This window comes from Cydia splendana, chromosome 13, assembly GCF_910591565.1.
Source record: "Cydia splendana chromosome 13, ilCydSple1.2, whole genome shotgun sequence".
In the NCBI taxonomy this organism is placed as follows: domain Eukaryota; kingdom Metazoa; phylum Arthropoda; class Insecta; order Lepidoptera; family Tortricidae; genus Cydia; species Cydia splendana.
In genome coordinates this window covers 5,677,853-5,700,969 of record NC_085972.1, presented here as the reverse complement: position 1 = coordinate 5,700,969, position 23,117 = coordinate 5,677,853, and the positions used below count along the sequence as shown (strand labels likewise).

The 23,117-nt window shown below is 36.4% G+C and overlaps 4 protein-coding genes across 6 annotated transcripts in view; 1 reads left to right on the top strand and 3 right to left on the bottom strand.

The window, feature by feature from the left end:
• Positions 1–2,828, bottom strand: part of LOC134796366 (WAS/WASL-interacting protein family member 3-like) — a 35,642-nt gene extending 32,814 nt beyond the window's left edge. The window contains exon 1 of the mRNA XM_063768538.1: positions 2,048–2,828. Coding sequence (XP_063624608.1) covers positions 2,048–2,399 — 352 coding nt within the window. The 5' untranslated portion in view covers positions 2,400–2,828. The remainder of the gene's footprint in view (positions 1–2,047) is intronic.
• Positions 2,829–4,911: 2,083 nt separating this feature from the next.
• LOC134795972 (uncharacterized) lies at positions 4,912–7,764 on the bottom strand. Its single transcript, XM_063767866.1, has 2 exons — positions 7,672–7,764; positions 4,912–7,045 (listed from the first exon to the last, which is right to left on the bottom strand). Exons 1-2 carry the CDS (start codon positions 7,687–7,689, stop codon positions 5,105–5,107), a joined length of 1,959 nt encoding a protein of 652 aa, XP_063623936.1. The 5' UTR covers positions 7,690–7,764; the 3' UTR covers positions 4,912–5,104.
• A 279-nt stretch (positions 7,765–8,043) lies between these two features.
• Positions 8,044–10,012, top strand: LOC134795971 (26S proteasome non-ATPase regulatory subunit 11). Its single transcript, XM_063767864.1, has one exon. It carries the CDS (start codon positions 8,202–8,204, stop codon positions 9,465–9,467), a length of 1,266 nt encoding a protein of 421 aa, XP_063623934.1. The 5' UTR covers positions 8,044–8,201; the 3' UTR covers positions 9,468–10,012.
• Positions 10,013–15,713: 5,701 nt separating this feature from the next.
• On the bottom strand, positions 15,714–23,051 carry LOC134795969 (uncharacterized). 3 transcript variants are annotated; one of them, XM_063767862.1, is made up of 10 exons: positions 22,895–23,051; positions 22,328–22,412; positions 22,169–22,239; positions 20,517–20,802; positions 19,959–20,142; positions 19,639–19,721; positions 18,531–18,758; positions 17,988–18,125; positions 17,119–17,449; positions 15,714–15,932 (listed from the first exon to the last, which is right to left on the bottom strand). In XM_063767862.1, the coding sequence occupies exons 1-10, from the start codon at positions 22,995–22,997 to the stop codon at positions 15,753–15,755; spliced, it is 1,689 nt and encodes a 562-aa protein (XP_063623932.1). In that variant the 5' UTR covers positions 22,998–23,051; the 3' UTR covers positions 15,714–15,752. The 3 variants fall into 3 exon arrangements, with proteins under 3 accessions (XP_063623932.1, XP_063623931.1, XP_063623933.1); XM_063767861.1 differs by having other exon boundaries at positions 15,737–15,932; positions 18,531–18,764; XM_063767863.1 differs by lacking the exons at positions 22,169–22,239; positions 22,895–23,051 and having other exon boundaries at positions 15,738–15,932; positions 18,531–18,764.
• Between the last annotated feature and the right edge of the window lie 66 nt (positions 23,052–23,117).

The window sequence follows — 23,117 nt, the reverse complement described above, 5'->3', positions numbered from 1 at the left end:
TGCATTATGGTACGGAACCCTTCGTGCGCGAGTCCGACTCGCACTTGCCCGGTTTTTTATGACATAGGAGGCAAAGAAGCAGACAACCTTTAAATGAGCAATTCTTGTATATATATTTATTTTGGGGATATCGGAAACGGCTCTAACGATTTTGATGAAATTTGCTATATGGGGGTTTTCGGGGGCGAAAAACGAACTAGTCAGGTCTTTTCCGAGCAAAGCTCGGTCTCTCAGGTATTTTAATTTAAAGTCACCTGCCACCTGTTATTTGTATGGCTCTTTTTTAAAAGATTCTAACATAGTTAGATGTAATGTAAACTGGGTGTGAACTGTAAATGTTTCAAAATGAACTTAATCTATAGTTCGTTTTTTTTAGCATTAGTTCGAACTTGAAAGAAGGTAAGCGATCTTGACATGTCTTTTAATTGCAAAAAACGCCTTTTAAAAATCAGTAACTATTACTTATGAAAGCAGAAGAATATAAATGATCGTATTAGATTCATAATTGTTACATATTTGCCGTAACTTATTTTTAAAATGTGTTTTTCAATTAAAAGACACATCAAGATTGTTTACCTTATTTGTAATGCTAAAAAAACGAACTATAATACTGTTAATTAAACTTGCAATATTTTACAACACTCAATGAAAAATCAGTCAAACAGGGCCAGTAGTAGGTAAAAAATAAAAATTACTCAAAGCACCTCAGTAAACAATTTTGGAACTGCCAAAAAAATATACCAAAAGGAATCCCCTGCCATAAAGTTTGAGAATGGTTTCGGTTATTTATTTTATTGTTTTACATTTCATATTGGCCATAACAATCCAGCGCGAGAACGCTGCCTGCATGATGGGCACCTTACCAAGGGCGCAAAATTTTGATAGGTATTTTAAATTTTTTAGCTTTAGTTATTAGTTGTAGTTAATTTCAGTTTTATATTCATTTTATAACACTTATTATACAATAAATGAGTTTATTAGTATCATATTTTCATATTTGAATGTAAATACTCTGATATTTTCTTTATTTACCTAAGCACTAAGTTCTATGACATAAACATACTCTCAGTCAATATTTATAATAAATATAACTTGATATCATTAATCTACCTTTTATCTGCAGCCAAGTGTAGAACAATCAATAATGTAATTAAATACCAGATATCATATCAGTGTGTACTTGTTATGTAGATACATTTAAAGGTAATAAACTATTAACAGGTAGTTAAGTTTTGAACTTGTAAAATGATTTTTTACTATGTCTCATTAGGTTTATAATGAGACTAAAATGAGAATTAGTCAATCAAATTCTCATAGTATAAAATTAATATCATTATTGAAGAATTTAACTTCGTGCCACCCAATGTACATTAGGATGTACACTCAGTTTCGATGCAATGTCACCCTTAATTAAAAACAATTTAGTTAGCATTTCATATTGTCTCGTAAATTTTTTGAACAAATGAAATTCAACCCAATTGAAAATGCAACAAGATTCTAACCTGTAATAATGTAATATGTAATAATCCTTTATTTCAGACAGTAAATTTCATTTTTTCTACAGTTTTTGCGTATTTTTTTTCCCTGCCTGTGTGCCACATATTGGCAAAAGGCCTCCTCCAACCTTCTCCATTCCTCTCTATTCTAGCCTCCTTGGCTATAGTTTTGTATGGTGGGCGGCATGAGGTAATATAAAAAATGTTGTTATCACATATTTTCTCTATTAAGTCCAGCAAGGGCCTCTTGATTGTTTTTATATGATGTCAGATAAATAATTCAAAACAATAAAAACTAGAGACAATAGATGTTAGAGACATTATTATTATACAAGTAGCAAAATGCATAAAAAAAATTATGATACAGGTGGCAAACAAGGATGAATACCCTGAATACTCTTAACCCTTTCAATTACACATACACAAACCTAATTTTTATGAAATTTTCAGAAATTTTTAGATTATTGAGGTGTACCAAACAACATCGGCTCTATGACAACAATTTTACCAATTTAAAACTAGCATAATCTTATCTTTATGAAGATACTCACCACCAAATTTGCCACCAGTGGGCCTCAGCTTGGGCATTCCACCCGCAAACAGCCCTCCCAACATCGGCGGCGCTGCGCTGCCACCATTCTGCATACCACCACTCTTGACCCCATTGCCAACCGGAGATGCACTTCCACCAGAACTAGACACCTTCCCCGGTATATACGGTCCACTCTTATCCACTGTAACAGCCTTTTTCAACTTCGCCCCCTGCCTAATAGAACTAAGCAGGGCATTCCTGTTGTCTCCCGAACCTCCCTTCGACGAACCTCCGAAATTAGGCGGCGGAGGCGGCCCCGGCGGCGGCGGAGGGCCCGGAGGCGGCGGAGGACCGGGCGGTCTGGGAGCCATCGCGAAACTGTCGCACTAACCGGCCTACAAGGCCATGAGTAAAGGAAAATGACGACAATAATTCATACACCCTACAAAATTCACGCACTTGTATTTGTACACACGATCCTCGCGACGGCACGTGACGAAAACATTCGAAGCCCGATACGTCACTACGACTAATTCTAGCTAATTTACATAAAATATTGGAAAACCTTGTCCTAAAAGATTAATCATTGTAAGAAGTCGTAGACACCACAAATTGTTTTCACTCTGTTCACATATAATTTACTACTACCCAGCATAATTTCTTCTACGAAACATGGTTTCAAATTCAGCCCGTTTCTGACGGTTAAAACGATTTCCTGATAAAGTATTACTTCGCTTAACTTAAATGATATGATATGATATTATCGAGGAGTAGGGAATTCGTCAAATTCACAACTCGTAATCGTAATATGGCCGACATCTGTCAAAATTTGTGGAGTTGCTACTGACAAAAATTAAATTATTTATGGTAGTTTTTATTCTGCCAAGGTAAATTCCTACAGATTATATAACTTGGCTAAGAACTGTCTCATGTCAAACGTAAACAGAGAGAATCATACTGTCTTTGTCTTACGCTGGCACAAGCACCCTAAAGAAAGGGATGAGTACAGGTTTCTTCATAGTTTTTTTGTTCTTGACTGCCAGACTATAACCAAGGAGTATAGTAAGTATAGTTGGTCAAGCAGATCTTGTCAGTAGAAAAAGGCGGCAAATTTGAAAAATGTAGGCCCGAAGGGATATCGTCTCATAGAAAAATTGAATTTCGCGCCTTTTTCTACTGAAAAGATTTGCTTGACCATCTATATATGGACTGATGGAGTTATGGACTAGACATGCTTGCAAATGTCTGAAATACAAAAGTCTGTAGTCTTAGGTTTGTTGCTATGGATTTTGCATATCTATCTAATGTGTATTTTTTATTTTCGGATTTATATCGGGATTTCTAAAGGTTTTTCTCCTATTTTTGCATTCCTTAATACATTTTGCCATAGTGATCATACGTCCTAACATTAACATGAGACATTGTGGCAAAAAAGGTTTAGGACAGCCCGAATCAGATTATTTGACATTATTATAACGCGACGCGACGCGACGCGCGGTGTGTCCATTGATATAGAATAAGAACTGGATACCCAATCAGCCGCAAAAAATGGCCCCGCAAAAGTAACGTTAAAACAGATCACGCGTTACTTTTTCGTTTAGTCTTGTATGGACCGCTCAAATGTGAAGTTGTCAACAATGTCGTAAAATGGTCGTAAAAATATGCAAAAACAACAATGATAAAACGAGGAAAAAGCATGGAATGTATTTCTTTCGGTTAGTTCTTTGGATAGCATTACATTATTTATGTAATCTGGTGGTAATTTCATGATTTTGAATAAATTATTTTGTTAGTACCAAAGAAGGGATGTGAAGGAACAAAAATCTAATGAGTCGATGTGAGGCCAATACTTTTTTATTTTTATATGGAATTCGTAAGATATAATATTATGTTTAAATTCAAGATTTCCAAGAAAACCTATGCGACGTGCAGAGTGGACTGCTATTATAGCAAGAGATAGGGGTGATGCAGTTTTAAACAAGGCAAAACGGCACTTGTGTGTTCGGCGCATTTCCCTGTTTCCGACATATACACGACCAATAAGGGCTTACATCGACTAACTGTAAATGTTAAACCTGTCTGAACACAGTGACAACCACAGGATTTTTTTGATAAAGACCATAACCAATCAGTACCAGTAGCGACCTGAATGTCCCCGTGCACTATATTGCAAAGAACGAAAGTGCGAAGAGTATTATGTAGATCTAAAATACACAGTTATTTAATAAGTTGAATTTATTTCAAGGAAAATATAATAAATTTATAAATTTATTTTATGATAACTTACACGGGTTGTTACCATGAATTAATTTTATTTGAACTCCCGATCAAATTAAATTTGTTTCATTTATTACTTCGGTTTTTCTGTACAGTAATACCTATTAAAATGTACCAAAGGGACTCCATTCGTTCATTATTCTCGTTTGACGTTGTTTGACGTAAATACAAAGGTGAAGTTACGTTTAGTGCCATCGGACTTAAAGTTTTAACAGTGTTGGTAATAATGTTTACAAATTTGACACTTAATGCTTACGACAGTAAGTTCTTTTCCGTACAAAACATTTATCTTGACTCAAAATTTACGTAAGCGTTTTTATCATCAATGCAAATTTGCAGCTAATGTCATTCTGATCCACATTTTGTTGACATTTTTGTTCCGCTCTGTGTGTCTATTTCTAATATTAAGTCAGTGGGTGTGTCGAATCAAATTTGAATAGGGTTAGACCAAGAAAAGTCTGCAGCCAAATTTTTGATGCAGGTGGAGAAGGGTTTTCAGTATCGGCAACGTCTGAGGTTAAGTTAAGTTTAGATAAGTTAGGATAAATTAGGATTGTTAAGTTTAGTTAAAAAACGAATGAGACGAAAACGATACTAATTATTCATTTTATTCAATTTGGATAACTATACGATTACATACGCGACGCAAAGGAATTAAAAATATAAATTAAATAGAACTTCTTTCTAAAACAACCATACTGCGAAGAACCAATATCCCGATTGCATAATCGGGATATTGGTTCACAGCACACAGTCAATAAGTAACTTATTTGAACTTGAAGCAACCTTCATTTTCGCTTTATTGTTTTGAACTTGTTGACAAAATATCGTGTGAATGATGGTACTTAAATAGATTCGAATCATAAGAAGCCTCACTGCCACCTTGCGCCATCAGGAGGGCAGCTTCTCTTGCGGCTTTCTCTAAAGCCTCGCGTTCCTCAGCTGCACGTATTTCTCTTTCTACGTCCAGTTGTTCTTTTTCTCTAGCTCTCTTTTCTCGTTGCTCAATATTGTCTCTGTATTTAAATAGGCATGTGGACAAATATTTCACTGGATCTGCGGGCTGCGCAACAATTGTCTTCGCAACACATTCACGCAACGCCGCTCCAACGTTTCGTTTCAAATAATTGAAATCTTCGGTAACATTTTCATCACCGGGGCAAGGTTCAAAAATATCTAATTGGCTTCTTATACGTACAAGATTACCAAATCCATCATTTTCATATTCACTTGTAGCGTCTTCTTCCCTGTAAATACGCTTGTTTTCCTCGTTTATATAGTAACGCCCAAAGTTGTCGTAGTAATACGTGATGTCATTGCGGATTTCCTTCAACTTAATAAGAGCTCCAGAGCCATCCATCATGAATTCGCTTGCTGTTGCATGAGCTTTGTAGATCTTTTGCCTAGTGCGAGGATCTAAGAAGTGTCTCCCACATTCATCATAGAAATAGACATGTTCTGAATCATCAGAAAGAGGAACCAACATCTCACTTTCGTTACATTGGTACAATGTGGGTTCATCTGGCTTCTTATATATTTTTCTACCATATTCGTCTAAATAAAATGTACCAAGGTCATCAGTAAATTCCTCTTTTTCCTCAGTTGCACTGAGAATTGATATGATTGATTTTTTCTTTTTCCCATTGACGGCTATATCCCATAAGTGGCAGAACTGGGAGATCAAACGCTCGCGCTCTGGAGATGGAAGTGCATGATTAAAAATTCTCATTTGGAAGAAGTCTGGACACTCGCACAACTCTTCTAATGACATATCCGGCATGTAATCTGATAAGTTGTGAAGGCTTTTTAAAGTAGTCTTTAAATTGTCTAACGAGTTTAATCTTGCTTCAAGAAATTCCTTTTTGTGACGAAGTGCCCCAAGCGCTGCAAGTGCATTCTCTTCTTCTAAACGTTTGATACGGTCATCTAAAACAGCTATTTTTTCTACAACTTTATTTATCTCAAGATCGTGGCTTGCTGTAGACCTTACCATTGAACATAAATCTTTTCCTTTTTCTTTAAGTTCTTCCAATATTTTTTTAGCTGAAGGTGACTCATCGGCTTTGAATTCTTCAACAATTTGTTGTAACGTTTTTGTTAAATCGCTACTTAAATGTAGCACGTTAAAACTTACAAATTTACTAAGCAGAATGGCTAAGTTATCGCTAATTTTATCTAACCATTGTAACAGATCTTCGACTTCAGATTTAATTTTAATGTCGAATTCTGGACCGCTTTGAACACCTCGAAAACATTTCAACTTGTCAGCCAAGGCTTTGGCAATTTCTTTATGCATTTCTTCCACAATTTCCAGTTCTGCGTTTAATATAGCATGGTTTTCGTTAGATAAACCAGATCGATTCTTTTCAATGAATCTTTGGAAATGCTTTAAACGATAGGTCATACTGTCCATAGTGTAGTTTACTGCTTGGTATACTTCTTCTTTGGGCAAACTTCGATCAATCACAAGTTGTTCAAAGTTTTCTATGGCGTTAACATATTGCAACCATTGCAACTGGTAATCAACAATCAAGTCTAAAATCCGACCTTTGGTCTTATCATCTCTTTCCTCATTCAAAATAGTGTGAACTGTACACATGACGTTAAATGCTTTGTCCGAAAAATCTGTTTTGGTAAGAAAAATAACTGGACTCTCATAATAGAGCTTGACTTCTTTACATATATCAAACAGCATGCAAACGCTTTCTGGATTTTCTGTAGCGGATACGATTATTTTTGGCTGAAACAAATCATTTTGGTTTAATTAAGGTCACGGTACTGTCGTTTCAGTAGCACATCGTACTGGATAAAAACTTTGTTTAACCTCTCGTATGCCGGGACGTATTAAATTCTAATTATTTAGAGTTACAGTATACCTGCCTAATGCGGCTCCTAGTTCCGGCTTATGAAAGGTTAACAAATTAGACTCAGGCTAGTAAAAAAAAAACACATTAGTTTAATTCTACTATCACCACTAGCAGGCTAGCTAAGAAATACATATTTACCTACATGGCATGGGCCATACCTATATCTCAGCTAGAGCTTGCGCCTTTCTGGAAACTAGCGACCCGCCCCGGCTTCGCACGTGTTAACAAATTAATCAAATTATACATCTAAACCTTCCTCAAGAATGACTCTATTGATAGGTGAAAACCGCATGAAAATTCGTTCAGCAGTTTTTGAGTTAATCGCGAACAAATATACAAACAGGCAGACGCGGCGGGGTACTTTTAATAAGGTGTACTGTTTTAATAGGGTGTAGTGGTAGTGATAATCTGAATATCGCAAATAATTCTTGTGTGTTACAAATATTAGAAATAGGGACTTTTTACCCATAGGTACAATGTAGTTGTATTGGTTACTTACTTTAGTTTGCGAAGTCATTATGAAAAGTTATTGAAAGCTTCTCAATAATGCAGGATTTTCATTATATCATAACTAAGCAGTAGCCCAATAGGATAATACATTGGCATTCATAAATTAACAAAATTTTGACGCAAATCAGTGTCAGAATATTAGTTTATAAACAACATTTTTTTACAACCAGTTCTAATAATACTTCAGTAAACACAGTATAGCAATCGATAAAAAATATCATTACGATTAAAAACTAGGAGAATGTAGTTGTAGTATTTTTTAAATTATTATTATACCCAATATCATTTTTATTGCTTTGATGAACATTAGACATAGACAAAATTTAGTAGTTTTGTAGAATTCGACTGGCAACCCAGCCAGCGTCTACGACTTGCTTACGAAAAAAAAAATAAAAGAGAGGTCGTCGATGACTTTGCGAATATAACAAAAATTATACAAAGGAAAAATCGTGCTGTGGTACTGGAATTCACTGTTTACTTGAAGGATTTTTTTAGTTTAAGCGTATAAATATCCTCATCATGGCCGGCGCGATGTTATTTGAGCGTTCGCGTGTGTCGTCGTCAACAACCAGAGAGGAGGACGTCCGCATGACCGACAAGATGGTCAGTACTGGAGAATTGCCTGAAGACGATGAAGAAAACATAAGGGCCAAGGAGCAGGGCATCCTGAACCTCGGCGAGAAGTACAAAAAGGAGGGCAAGGCCAAGGAGTTAGCCGAACTGATCAAAGCCACCCGGCCGTTTCTCAGCCTGATAAGCAAGGCGAAAGCGGCGAAACTAGTGCGTGCATTGGTCGACTTCTTTCTGGATTTGGAGGCGGGTATCGGCATAGAAGTCCAGTTATGTAAAGAGTGTATAGAATGGGCGAAAGAGGAACGGCGCACGTTCCTGCGGCAGTCGCTGGAGGCGCGGCTGATCGCGCTTTACTACGACACGGGCATGTACACGGAGGCGCTGGACCTCGCCACCGCGCTGCTGCGTGAGCTCAAAAAGCTAGACGACAAAAATTTACTAGTGGAAGTGCTCCTTTTCGAGAGCAAAACCTTCCATGCCCTCAGTAATCTACCGAAAGCGCGCGCCTCCCTAACGTCAGCTAGGACCACTGCCAACGCGATCTACTGCCCCCCGAAGATGCAGGCCGCGCTCGACCTGCAGTCTGGCATCTTGCATGCTGCCGACGAACGGGACTTCAAAACCGCATATTCATATTTTTATGAAGCCTTTGAAGGATATGATGGTGCCGATAGTCCCAAAGCACTCACGGGACTAAAATACATGTTGTTGTCAAAAATTATGTTGAGCCAAGCTGAAGAAGTTGCTGTTATCTGTGGCAGCAAAGCGGCCCTCAAACATGCCGGGAAAGAGTTAGAAGCCATGAGGGCAGTAGCAACAGCTTCTCACAAGAGATCCTTAGCTGATTTCCAAGCTGCACTAAAAACTTACAAGCCGGAACTTGAAGAAGATGCAGTAGTGAGAGCTCACCTTGGTGCCCTGTATGATACTATGTTGGAACAGAACTTATGCCGTATAGTGGAGCCCTACATGCGTGTCCAAGTTGAACATGTAGCCCGCTCCATCCGTCTCCCCGTCGTACAAGTAGAGAAGAAATTGTCCCAAATGATCTTGGATAAGAAGCTGAATGGCATCCTTGACCAAGGAGAAGGTGTCCTGATTGTCTTTGATGAGTCCCCCCTCGAGAAAACCTATGAGACTGTTCTGGAAACCATCCATCATATGAGTAAGGTTGTTGATACTCTCTACCAGAAAGCCAAGAAACTCTCATAGACTTCTGTAAAATTGTTGTAGCATTAAAAAATATAAATATCAAAACTAACCATAATTTTTTCAGTTCAGATTATATGGAAACTATTTTCAGACTAAATTTCATTTTTGTTCCGAAGTTAAATACTGAATACAATATATTTATGTATATGTTTATGCAGCAAGAAAGATGAAATACTAATCACTTTGATTTATTCCCATTTTAACTTAAGCTAGTGAAAATTATATTCTGTTTTATTGAGAATAAATAAAAAGGTGTTCACCCATCGTTGTTTGCTTCACTTTCGCCCACGCTAAAATTGAGCAAGTCATGTTATTTTGACTGAAACAGTTGGCAATGCATGTGTAGTGATTCATCCACTGCAGTGAATTGCACTTACACATTCATCTCCTGACCTTAATTCGGTACGCTGACTTGCATTGAAACTACTTTAAAAGGTAAAGACCGACTGCGACCCTGTTGACATACTTGAATTTTAATTGTAACCTGTTTTAGAATTAGGTACTTGTGGGTAATTAATGGTATTGAACAATAAAGTCTTGGTACAAATTTATTGTTTTATTTAGTAACCTTTTTATCTAAAACCTCAAATTTCACGATATGATAAAACTCAGTTCCGTTAGGTGACGTCATCGCATAATGAGGTCAACGCTTTGGAGTTAGAGAAAACATTAGGTACACACTCACTCACTCACGCAATTATTACCTGTGATCGTTCATTAGATTCTTGATTTTTAACATACGAAAATAGAGATATCTAGTTTCCTTATGCTTAATTTTAACCATCGTAAATAGTAAATAGGTAGGTGGGTATTGTGTATGAAAAAAACTAACTAGTTCGTTTTTTTAGCATTAGAAAGAACTTGAAAGAAGGTAAACGATCTTGACATGTCTTTTAAATGAAAAACGCTTTTTAAAAACCGGGCAAGTGCGAGTCGGACTCGCGCACGAAGGGTTCCGTACCATAATGGAAAAAACGGTCACCCATCCAAGTACTGACCACGCCCGAAGTTGCTTAAGTTCGGTCAAAAATCACGTTTGTTGTATGGGAGGGACTCCCATACAACAAACAACTTAAATCTTTATTTTATTCTGTTTTTAGTATTTGTTGTTATAGCGGCAACACGGTTCGTGAGATACAGCCTGGTGACAGACGGACGGACGGACAGCGGAGTCTTAGTAATAGGGTCCCGTTTTACCCATTGGGTACGGAACCCTAAAAATCAGTAACTATTACTTATGAAAGCAGAAGAATATAAATGATCGTATTAATAGATTCATAATTGTTACATATTTGCCGTAACTTATTTTTAAAATGTGTTTTTCAATTAAAAGACACATCAAGATTGTTTACCTTATTTCTAATGCTAAAAAAACGAACATAAAGAATAACTTGTGTAAGTACAAAACTATTTGTACAGTTATCGACCTTCCTGGGTAGGCAAGAAGATTCAAACTGAAATGGTAGTTATTTAATTTAAAACACGTATAATTAATAATTTTATAGAATAAGTAGGTATAATATTAACAAAACTGACGGGTATTTTCCTGCCTGAGTCGTTGTTCAATTTTAAATTATTCTCTGTCCTCGTAAGGCCCAATGTGCATTACAATGTACACTCTCTTCCAATTTCAAACTGGATAAAGCAAGCTTTCCTCATGGACCAACTATCTTGGTCAAGCAGATCTTGTCAGTAAAAAAAGGCGGCAAATTTGAAAAATGTAGGCGCGAAGGGATATCGTCCCATAGAAAATTTGAATTTCGCGCCTTTTTTTACTGACAAGATTTGCTTGACCGTCTATACGTATGCACAACTAGTTGTGCCATAAGGATTTTTTTTCTAAATCCTTCCCATAGACACAATTAACTGGTTTACTGTCATTTAATTTGAGTTCCCAAATACACAACTATTCTTGAGTCTTGCCTGTTTATGTAGAACTGTACAGTCGCCATCAGATAGATATAGGTCTTTTTCGTGCACATTTGTGGAATATTTCCAATTTATTAAAAGCCAGTAGGAACATGTGAACATTATAACTTCCATAAATATTCCCAGCGGTAGAGCTAGCGTAGCGGTAGAGTTGTAAAAATAAAAACACATTTCTCACTTTTCTTCAACTTATAGCTCCCGCTTTCTTTATCTTAGGGGTTGTGCACAAATCACGCGAGGTGTTTTCGGCTACCCCCCTCCCACACAACCTCACGTGTATTTTTTTGAATTTTTTTCATTCTACCTAATTTTAAAATAAGTAGTATTGTATACAGGGTGATTCAGGGGACGTGAGCAGGACTAATACTGCGCATTTCGTAAATGATAAGCACCACTTTCGTATCAGTAATATCAGTATTAGTGAGGTTAACGTTAATTTTCGAGTAGTGTTGAAAAAAAAAAGTTATTAATTTATTTACGACATGCGTGGTCACCCTAAAATTAGAATACTAAACTACCGATATTCTGTGTCAAATTGAATGTCACCACTGTCATCGCGGTCTGGTTACTTATGAAAACTCGTATCTCACTCAAGTTTATTTTCTTCGTAATCAAAAATTAAAGAGGTTTTATGCTTATTAATTAGGTCTTGTAGGGTGACCATGATTGTAGGGGATTAAATTTGCCCTCACCAAAAAGTTAAAAAATAGGAAAAAGTGTGGTTGTTTCACCTAAATACGACGGTGATCGATCAATTATCAGTTACTGATTGTGCAGGATTAGTCCTGCTCACGTCTCATGAATCACCCTGTATAGAAAATCTTGTTTATTTTCATTAAGTAAATAGACTCGCTATTTTGAAGTGCAGAGTGAAGATTTATGTTTAACGAAACCGAGAAAACCAGCCAGGTTTTTTTTCTTAGTTTCGTTCACTGTAGAAAAATACACGTGACCCCCCGTAGAGTAGTGCCATTAGTTAGGAATACATATTTTTGATGGCACAACTAGTTGTGCATACGTAGTTGGTCCACGAGGAAAGCTTGGGATAACAAGTAGCATTTCGTTTCTCACTGTTTACTAAAACAAACGAAAGCCACCCTATTATCTACCTAACAAGGTTCAAATTAAAAATAGGAAAACTTTGTATGGTGGGACCCTGGGACCGAATGACGAGTAATTTTAATTTGAGGGATGGACCATTTCTGGCGCAGGGGCCTTACCATGATTAGGGCTTGCAATATCGGATGGTTTCCAATTCCGGAACTGATTTTCGATATTGGATTCCAATTCCGGAATTCCGGAGCTGGTTCCGGAATTAGGGTTTATCATATTTTTATTCTATTTTTTAGTAAAAATCAACAAAAAATGTGAAATTCTCATACTTTACGTTTATTAAAATTAGTATTGTTTATCAGAAATTTAATTTTAAGTAGGTACGTTTTTTTACCACCTTATTAAAATGGTTACTTTTATTCACTTTAATGATACGGGGTATTTATTTGAGGAAACTATAGTTGCTAGCAAACCATTCGATGCATAATTTTATAAAATAGTTAAATATAATAGCTTCCTACTCTTCCTAACCTAGTAGGTAGTGGTGTTGTTTAAGAAGTTGAAGGTCTAAGTTTGGCTTTTTCCTTCCTAGTTCCTAATTATGATTCAGAATATCATATATGATGTGCTTCTACAGGATTCGAAATCGTTAATAGAGAAAACCTCTTTTTCTCTGAATTTTAGATAAAAAGTCCAAATATTATTAAATTTCAATTCTACAAATTCGCTTATGTATGATTCAGACTATTCTGACTATTCTAAGCAAGTAAATCGCTCTGCTTTACTGTTTTTTTATGTTTTTATTATCTTTTGTCCCACTGCTTTAGCAAACGGAAAAGTAAAATATACCTATACTATAGCTCACTGAATGACTAAGAAGCACTTAATAACGACAAAAAACACCCGTACAGTGTAGTTTCTTAACAATTTTTAATAATAAAGGTATTAAAACCTACAAAAAGTACTTAAATCGAATTCCGGAATTTTCGATATTGAGTGGTATCAATTCCGGAATTGTAATATCGGAAAATTTGTCCGGGATTCCGGAATTTCGAAATTCCGGAATTCCGGAATGCAAGCCCTAACCATGATGTCCTTATTGCGATTCTGTTTAGGACCTAAACTGAATCGCTAAAGGTCGGAGCTATATAAGTTATAAATATATCATGGTAAGGCCCCAGTTCTAGTTTGTTTAGGTATAGTCTGACAAAAGAGTAGAAAATAAAAAGTGGCAATACTGTAGTGTCGACTGTCGCCCTTTCAAACCAATTTATATAAGAAAACGGGACGACACTACAGTATTTCCAGTTCTTAATTTCTAGGTACCTACACTTTTTTGTCAGACTGTACTCTAATCTAAAGGATAGGAAAGGAAGTGTTAAAATTAAACACGGAACACTAAAAATATCTAGTCAGCTTTTCTTTTTTCATCTTTTGGTTTTTGAAATAAAACGATAAAAACAAAATGTTGTTCAAAACTATTTATTTTCTTAAAAAGCTGAGTTACCTACCTACAAATGTTACTTATGCTAAATCTAGTCTAGTAAACTATACCTATTAAAATAAAGTAAATAAACTATTCATTGTCTATCTATTATGTAACAATCACAACACATCAGCAGTATCTACAGGGTGATTCAGGAGACGTGAGCAGGACTAACACTGCGCATTTCGTAAATTATAAGCAACTGTTTCGTATCAGTATTAGTGAGGTTAACGTTAATTTTCTAGTCGCGTTGAAAAAAAAAGTTATTAATTTATTTACGACATGCATGGTCACCCTAAAATTAGAATGCTAAACTACCGATATTCTGTGTCAAATTGAATGTCATCACTGTCATCACGGTCTGGTTACTTTTGAAAACTCGTATCTCACTCAAGTTTGACAGTTTATTTTCTTCGTAATCAAAATGCTGTCATTATGGTTAAAGAGGTTTTATGTTTAGGTCGGTCTTGTAGGGTGACCATGATTGTAGATAATTAAATTTGCCCTCACCAAATAGTTAAAAAATTGGGAAAAGTGTGGTTGTTTCACCTAAATACGACGGTGATCGATTAATTATCAGTTACTGATGAATCATCCTGTATAATAAAAATTATCATATAATAATACAGAATGAACAATCTTACCTACGGAAAGATTTAAAATTATAAAATACATGTAAATTACCTACTCTAAAAAATCATGACTTTGAACTTGGCGCAGGTCGTGCCAGTGGCGTAGCTAGGAGTGGCGTATTTTGAGACTATGCGCAGAAACTTGGCACAGTTGATTGTTAGCTGGTCTTGAGCAGATACAGACCGGGAGCCGTCGAGAGCCACCTCTCATTTAGTGGGGGGGAGGGAGGAAAGATCGACGCTGCGGCGCTTCACTTGGAGCAACATTTCTCTAAAACAATACCTATTAGGGCATGTAATACATCATTTTTTTTTATACTGATCCTAGCGAAAAAAAGTAGCACTTATATTATAAGAAATCTGAAACAGATTATTTACGTAAAAGATATTTTTTTGCTGTGGGCTACCGTTTACGAGTTATTTACGAAAAACTAAAAAAATAAACGATTGTAGAACAAATTACATATAAGTAACCTTCTCACCTTCATATGAGATCACTCTGACACACGCTTAATATTATTTTTTATCTCCCATTTATCAACAGATTTGTATAATAAACCATATATTTTTTAAACGTTATTAATGTAGCTTTATGACTATATTTTTTGTTTTCAGATTACTGCAACGCTTTAAAAAAAAATGGTAATTATAAAAAAAAAACAAAAATACGTTTTTTAGTCTTTTCTACTTTATGCTTTTTTTTGTTAGAAAGTGCATTGTTTTTGTTCTAAAAATAGATTTCTCATCCTTAATTTATCCAAAAATGATATATCACATGCCCTAATAGGTATAGTTTTAGAGAAATGTTGCTCCAAGTGATGCGCGTAAGCGTCGAACTTCGCCCCCTCCCCCCCACTAAATGAGAGGTGGCTCTCGATGTCTCCCGGTCTGTATCTGCTCAGGACCAGCTAAGAACCAACTGTGCCAAGTTTCAGCGCATAGTCTCAAAGTGCAAGGTCCCTACAACGGTGTGCACTAACAAACCAGCTATATGTACATCCACGCCTATCAGTCAGTGGCGGATTTGCCCTGAGGCCCAGTAGGCCCGGGTCTAGAGCGGCAAGATATTAGGGGCGCAAGTTGATGGGTGCTGAGAAAGGGGCGGCTAGTAGTGACTACAGGGTCTGGGGCCTAGGGTGGCCTGCCCTGCAAATCCGCTACTGCTATCAGTGATAGCAAGGTTGATTAAACAGCATTATTCCTCCTATTAAACTCCTCGGTGTCTTCCGGCACGTCCCAGCGCGGGTTCCAGAAGTTGGGCGGGGTTTTAGGCCTCGAGGGGTCCTGGCGCCCGCGGTGCTTGGAGCACTCGTCCATCTTCTTGGCCAGCATTACTGGGTCGTTCTTGTATAGCTCGGCGTAGAACTGGAAAGGAAAATGGGCCTCAGTACCAAGTAAAAAAAAATGTAGTGTTACTAGACCAAGAAGTCTGCAACGATTAACAAATTAACAAACCGGACAAGTGTGAGTCGGATTCGCCCACCGAGGGCTCCGTACTTTTTAGTACGAGTATTTGTAGTTATAGCGGCAACAAAAATACATCTGTGAAAATTTTAACTGTCTAGCTATCACGGTTCATGAGATACAGCCTGGTGACAGACAGACAGACAGTGGAGTCTTAAGTAATAGGGTCCCGTTTTTACCCTTTGGGTACGGAACCATAAAAAATGTAGTATTACTAGTTACGTCGTATGTTTTATTTTTCGTACAGAATCAACCTCCTTGAAGTTGTTAACGCTAATGCATTTATTTTAAAATGTTAGTAAGTGATCTTTCGAATAGGTACTTTTGTTTTGTATCTCGCCCACCATCATAGGTTTATAAAATTATTATTTTGAAAACACATTTTGCTCACAAAACCTGCCAGATATGTGCTAGGTACTCGCGGCATACACTCGCGCAATGAAGAGGAATCATCAAAATCGGTTTAGTTAATAGTAATGATATGATGACTTGATAATGTAACGTCCTAAGCACCGAAATATGTATGTATAGGTCAAATACATACTGGTCTCCTTGTTTCTTTTGCCTCGTCGCAGTCGGAAAAAATAGTAGATTGTATAACAAGGGCATAAAGTGACCCATCTTTACCCAAGGCAATTTTTTGGTCTGAGCGAAGCGAAGACCAAAATAGTAGACGAGGGTAAAAATGGACATTTATGCCCTTGTTGTACACTCTGCTTTTCACTTCGATTGCGAGGAAAATATACAAAAAATCAAATATTTTAGGTTATTTTAACGTATTTATTCAAGACTAAAGAAAATTGTTCTTGGGCCGGTCGGGGGCGCGGGGCACGCCGATCGGGAGAGCGCCGGTCGGGGGCGCGCCGGCAGGGCTGGCAGTTTGTATGGCAGAATTTGGACTTTATTGCTAAGTCAATAAGGGTCGTAATAGATGATTTGAGTCTACGCACGACATAAAGGTGCACTTTTTGAGCAATTGAGCATGAGAAGTGAAAAAGGTATAATTCCAAATAAATATTTCATTTAGACTGAGATTTTGTAGTAACTAAAGCAAATAATATTTAAAATAACGTTTTTTTAAACTCACGTTTTTACATTCATCACAAAACCACCCTGGCAAAGCTCTCTTTTCAGCTTTCTTCCTAACGGTGGGCTCCTTAAAAAATACATCTACTTTCCCATTCTCTCTTTTCGGCTCTAATTTCTCTAAATCTTTCTTCACAATACTTTCTATAGCCGAATTTATCTTTGTTTCTCTTTCTAACCCGTTATAAGTAGGGTTTTTGTTTGGACTTTCTAGATCTTTCTTATTGTCTATGAAATGGTTGTGGTTGAGGAGTGACACGCTTGCTTCCGTGTCGTATTGCGTTTGAAGGTTGGTGAGGTTGATGTTTTCCGCTAGAGGGCGTTTGGTGGGGCTGGAAATAAAAATTAGAGGTGAATTAATCATATATCTAAAAATGACACATTTTTATGAAATCGCCGAGCTATCCGTCACAATTTTATTATAGGTTTAGTGAATCTGCATTTTGCCAGATACGAGTATATATCGCCTTAAGATTCGACTAATAATTACTAAGTAAATAGGTTTTATAAGTATTACGACATAAGTTAGTATATTTGATTTTTCCGAGGATACCCTGCTTAACCTCTTTTTATGTAGGTACCTAAATTATTCAAATGCAACAATTCAACCAAAGCATGTTTAGAAACACGTTTAACAATACATAATTATTATTCTATCCTCAAGACAATTAGCGATAACTTAAATTGAATGCAAACATAGACCTTAAATTCTTTAACATAAAATTCCAGCCTTATGAGAGCAGGGTTATGTTATATGTGCCATTGATGTCCATACAGTCAAATAACTGAATGACCATTCTCAACCCTAATGCAACGACATAACGTATACTAAATTTCAGTTAAGTGTTGTTGGTAGTTTTGGTACCTTACCTGCATATGTTCTTGTGATCTGGCGACGACTTTTCCAGCTTTTCGACATGCTGCAGTAGCGACATTGTGGAATCGATGGTGCATTCCGTTTCATTTGGGTCCTTCAGCTTTGCTGGTGATCTCTCTGGTGTGCGAAATCTAGAAATATGTTCATTATTAAGTAATGTAGTATAATTATAGCAAGTCTTGCTTATTTCGTACCCTTATCATCTCATTTCCAACAACTTTCGCAGGGTAGGGAACCCAGTCAAATGACATTATCGCAGTTTAAATATTTAATTACTTAATAAACAAATATACCTTTTTTGTGTTATTAAAGATCAGTGTAACTACAGGGAAAAGAATCACTTTTATACGCGGACCGTGATTATATCTACTTCATGCTTTGAACATGAACAGTATAACATTGCCTTATTTTTGGAGCATTCAAATTTACCCCATATCACAATGCCCTATCGACAACACGAGTGAATATAGGCATAATAGCAGTTCTTATTTTTACATATGACATTAAGGCAATAGGAAAGTTAGACAGGTACAAACCGTGGAGGCCTTAACAGATTGATTGACTCTTCCATTTTGACTTTGACGTCCGAATTCTCCAATTTATTTTCCACATTTTCTAGATTACTTAAGCCTTCTGTCTTGATCTGCAGCTTGGATATATTGGAGTGAGGTTTTTTGACTAAGCTCAGTTTCGCCGGGCTACCCTTTGTTATTTTGTGTGGACTATTTTTGTTTAATTTTAAAGGGCTACTTCTAACTGCTGATCTGTATCTGAAAACGTCAATGATATAATGAATAGAGATGCTTTTAAGGGATATTTATATAAGGCAATTTGTACTTAGTAAATTATCAATTAGTTCAGCGGTCGGCAACAAGCGGCCCTCTCACTTGCGGCCCGCGAGCCTTCCTGGCAATTTTGTATGTAATATTGACTAACGACAATGTCTGATAAAGTCATAAATATTAACAAAGTGCGGCCCGCGTCAATTTCGGTAACTACTATTTGGCCCTTGGCTGCTAAAAGGTTGCCGACCGCTGAATTAGTTGATTGTTAGTAAAGTTGTTTTCATAAAATAAGAAAAATATTAAAAATCTTTTTTGTCTTTTATCTATAACTTTGGTATTTAATCTATATTATTTAAAAAAAACCAACACATCGATACCCTAGTTCACTGTCGTACTAATTACGAAAATTTGGTTGTAATAATAATAACACCTTTATGTCTGTGCACTATTCTACTAATGGGGTTGGCAACTGTCAAAGGTTTGCATAGATATCACCATCATAGCTTGGCCCTTTTTCTGTGGCAAGGCCAAGGCATAAAATACCATAAAAGAAAATTGACATATTTCTAGGGATTCACAGGGCAAACTATGCTGGCGCCATCTGCTAAATACTTCGACCGGCCAACCCCATTACAACAATTTTTTTCCTAATTAGTATGATTGTGAACTAAGGTAACGACCATATAACGACATATAAATAGTTTGAGATATATTGTAAGTTGTGTCCACCTTTTAAATCCTACATTTTAATTTACTTTGATACCAGTAAGCCTGCACCATGTTGCACCAAAGTGTTGTAAGCACAGAAGAAGAAGAGAAGACGAAGAACATCATAATGTTATTATTAGTAATAACTTACATGGATGAAAAATTGGACGTTATGCTAGTGGGTGAAGGTTCTATCGTGTCCTCGTCATCAAGTGACTCTCTTTTAATGTTTAACTGTAACAAAAAAATACCAGACCAGGCTGTTTACTTATCAAAAAAAAAATTTTAATGAATTAAAACAAAATCAAAGGAAGGGGCATAGCTGTGGTTGATAAACATCAAATTGTGTCAAAATATTTTCAATAATATTAATATCCCGAGAGGAAAATGAGGACTAGATGTTTGTATGGAAAGGCAATTTCGCACGGGTCATCCACTTTCGTTTTAATAAATAATATTGGAGATACAAACCTGCATGCTCTTAGTATCTTTACTGCCTCTTAAGCCAGCAAACTCTGGTGAGCTGGAAACATCGAGCACAGAAGTTTGTTTCACAGTCGTGAACCTGGTCTGCCGTAGCTTGCCCTTGCCTTTGCCAGGCGGAGTGCAGAAGTTGGGGTATGTCAGCTTCAAGGTCTTGTTCTTTGGTGTTGGCCTGGAAAAGTCAGCATTGTTAAATATCATGTAATGTGAAAGCCGCCAGGCTAAAGTGGGACTGGGCAGGGCATATATGACACAGAGTGGGTGCCATAATGTAAACGCCGGCATGGTCGACCTAGGAAGAGATGGCGGAACGACCTGGACGGATTTCTCAGTAACTGGATGAACACTGCAGTTAATGGGGAGATTGGAAGTCTAGGGGGGAGGCTTTTGCCCAGCAATGGGACACTATATAGGCTATTAATAAAAAGTATTATCATAGTGAAAGTTAAGTTGCTTTACAAAGGTTTTAAATACCAGCCAAGTTATAGAAATATTATGACCCTTTGGAAACTCTTATGACATCTATTAAACTATTTAGAATGTTACCAATTATCTGGACATTTCTTTTTCTCCCTATAATCCGAAGCATTTCTTGCCTTCCTAGACACAATAATAGGGCTAGTTCTACCCGTAGGAGTCCCTTCTATCTCAGACACGGATTCATCATTACAGGCTTCTGTGAAGGAAGGTGATTCTTTCTTGGGGGTCTTAAGTTGAAAATCTGCACTGTCTTTGGGAGGAGTGAGTGACACTGTTTCTCCGCAGAGTATTTTTAATGTTTCATCTATGATTCTCATGTCTTTTGTTTCGTTTAGTCTTGTTAGTGCTGATGCTGAAATAAAAATATTTAGTTTATTTATTTCACACCAATTAAAACTCTCTTTTTAGGGTTCCGTACCTCAAAAGGAAAAAACGGAACCCTTATAGGATCACTTGTGCGTCTGTCTGTCCGTCTGTCACAGTCCATTTTCTGAAAATGTATTGGACCATTTAAGTTGAAATTTGGTACACATATGTAAATTTGTGACCCAATTACTTAGTTTTTGATCCGACCCCTATTGGTTTTTTTAAAGGCAATTCAATCGCGTTTCACATATAAAAAATACATTGTAAAATTGGGTGATGTACGGAACCCTTGGAACGCGAGACCGACTCGCACTTGGCCGGTTTTTTTCTTTTAAGTAGATATGTACTTAAGCACAGAACTTTGTTGCATTGATTGTTTTTCTTAAGATGGATGGAATAGCTAGTTTGTTAGTGCACGACACCTTGCACTTTGTGACTATGCGCTGAAACTTGGCACAGTTGATTCTTAGCTGGTCATGAGCAGATACAGACCGGGAGACCTCGAGAGCCACGTCTCATTTAGTGGCTAAAAAAGAGGACCTTAGTATTTATTTTCTCCCTTCAATATTTTTTTAAATATTGACCTTAGCGAAAAAAAGGAGCACTTATTTTATAAGAAATCTGAAACAGATTATTTACGTAAAAGATATTTTTTAGCTGTGGGCTACCGTTTACGAGTTATTTACGAAAAACTAAAAAATAAACGATTGTAGAACAAATTATAAGTAACTTTCCCACATTCATAATATTTTGTATTGAGATCACTCTGACCCACGCTTAATATTATTTTTTATCTCCCATTTATCAAGAGTTTTGTATAATAAACGATATATTTTCTTAAACGTAATAAGTGTAGCTTTACGACTGTATTTTTTGTTTTCAGATTCCTGCTACACTTAAAAAAAAATTGGTAATTATGAAAAAATCAAAAATACGTTTTTTAGTCTTTTCTACTTTATGCTTTTTTTTTGTTAGAAAGTGCATTGTTTTTGTTCCAAAACTAGATTCCTCATCCTTAATTTATCCGAAAATGATATATTACATTCCCTAATAGGTATAGTTTTAGAGAAATGTTGCTCCACGTGAAGCGCGGCAGCGTCAAACTTTCCCCCTCCCCCCTCACTAAATGAGAGGTGGCTCTCGACGGCTCCCAGTCTGTATCTGCTCAAGACCAGCTAAGAATCAACTGTGCCAAGTTTCAGCGCATAGTCTCAAAGTGCAAGGTCCCCATACAACGGTGTGCAGTAACAAAGCAGTTAGGAAAAAGGAATAACTATGACACAAATAAATATAATTGTAAAAATTCTAGTAGTAAAAATCTAAAACAAAATAATTATTAATTTATTACTTACCAGCAGATTGAATAATATTGTCCTTAAGTTCTATAATTTTTTTCAAGGCCTCAGAGCCAACACAGACTTTACTAAAAAAAAAAGCAAATTAAAATAAAACAAAAATAATAATAAGCATAAGTTAAAAATTGTATTATGAAATGAAATAATAAAGCCTACCTTTCACATTTTTCTTTTAGTGTTGATACTTGGGTTTTATAGTCATCAGATTCTAATTGGTGTTGATCAAATTCTGTAATGAGTTCTGGAAATAGTTAATCACATGCATTACTTATTGCCATAATCACAATTAAATAAATAAATATTATAGGGACATTCTTACACAAATTGATTAAGTCCCATGGTAAGCTCAAGAAGGCTTGCGTTGTGGGTACCCAGACAACAATATATGTACTTACTTATACTACAGTAACAATATACTTAAATACATAGAAAACATCCATCCATGACTCAAATAAATATTGAAGGACATATAAATTATATGAATTATAAATATTAAAAGACATTAGGTTATTAGTTGCCAAATATCAACCCAAGAGATACAAGGTAGTTACAGGATCACGATCCTTAAATGGCAAAAAGTGGTTGAGTATGACCATCTTCATCACTTTTGGTCCTTTAGGATTATGACCCCGAAACGACTACAACCATCTTACTGAAAAAAAAAAACAGGACAGCCAGGATAGGCGCGAAACGCGAAAAACATAGGGTTCTTTTCTTACTAACCTTTGAAATTATTTATACTTTGATGCAAAGTATTTTCGAGAGCTACTACAAATTTATTATTGGACAATGAAGAACAGCCTACATGTTCAAAAGAATAAACCATTGTTTTGTAATTCTAAATGGAAATTGGAAAATTCGCAAAACACGAAACGCGAACACGAAATGAAAGATCATCAATAATAACACTACTCAATTGTCAACTCAACGTCAAACCAAAGCGTCA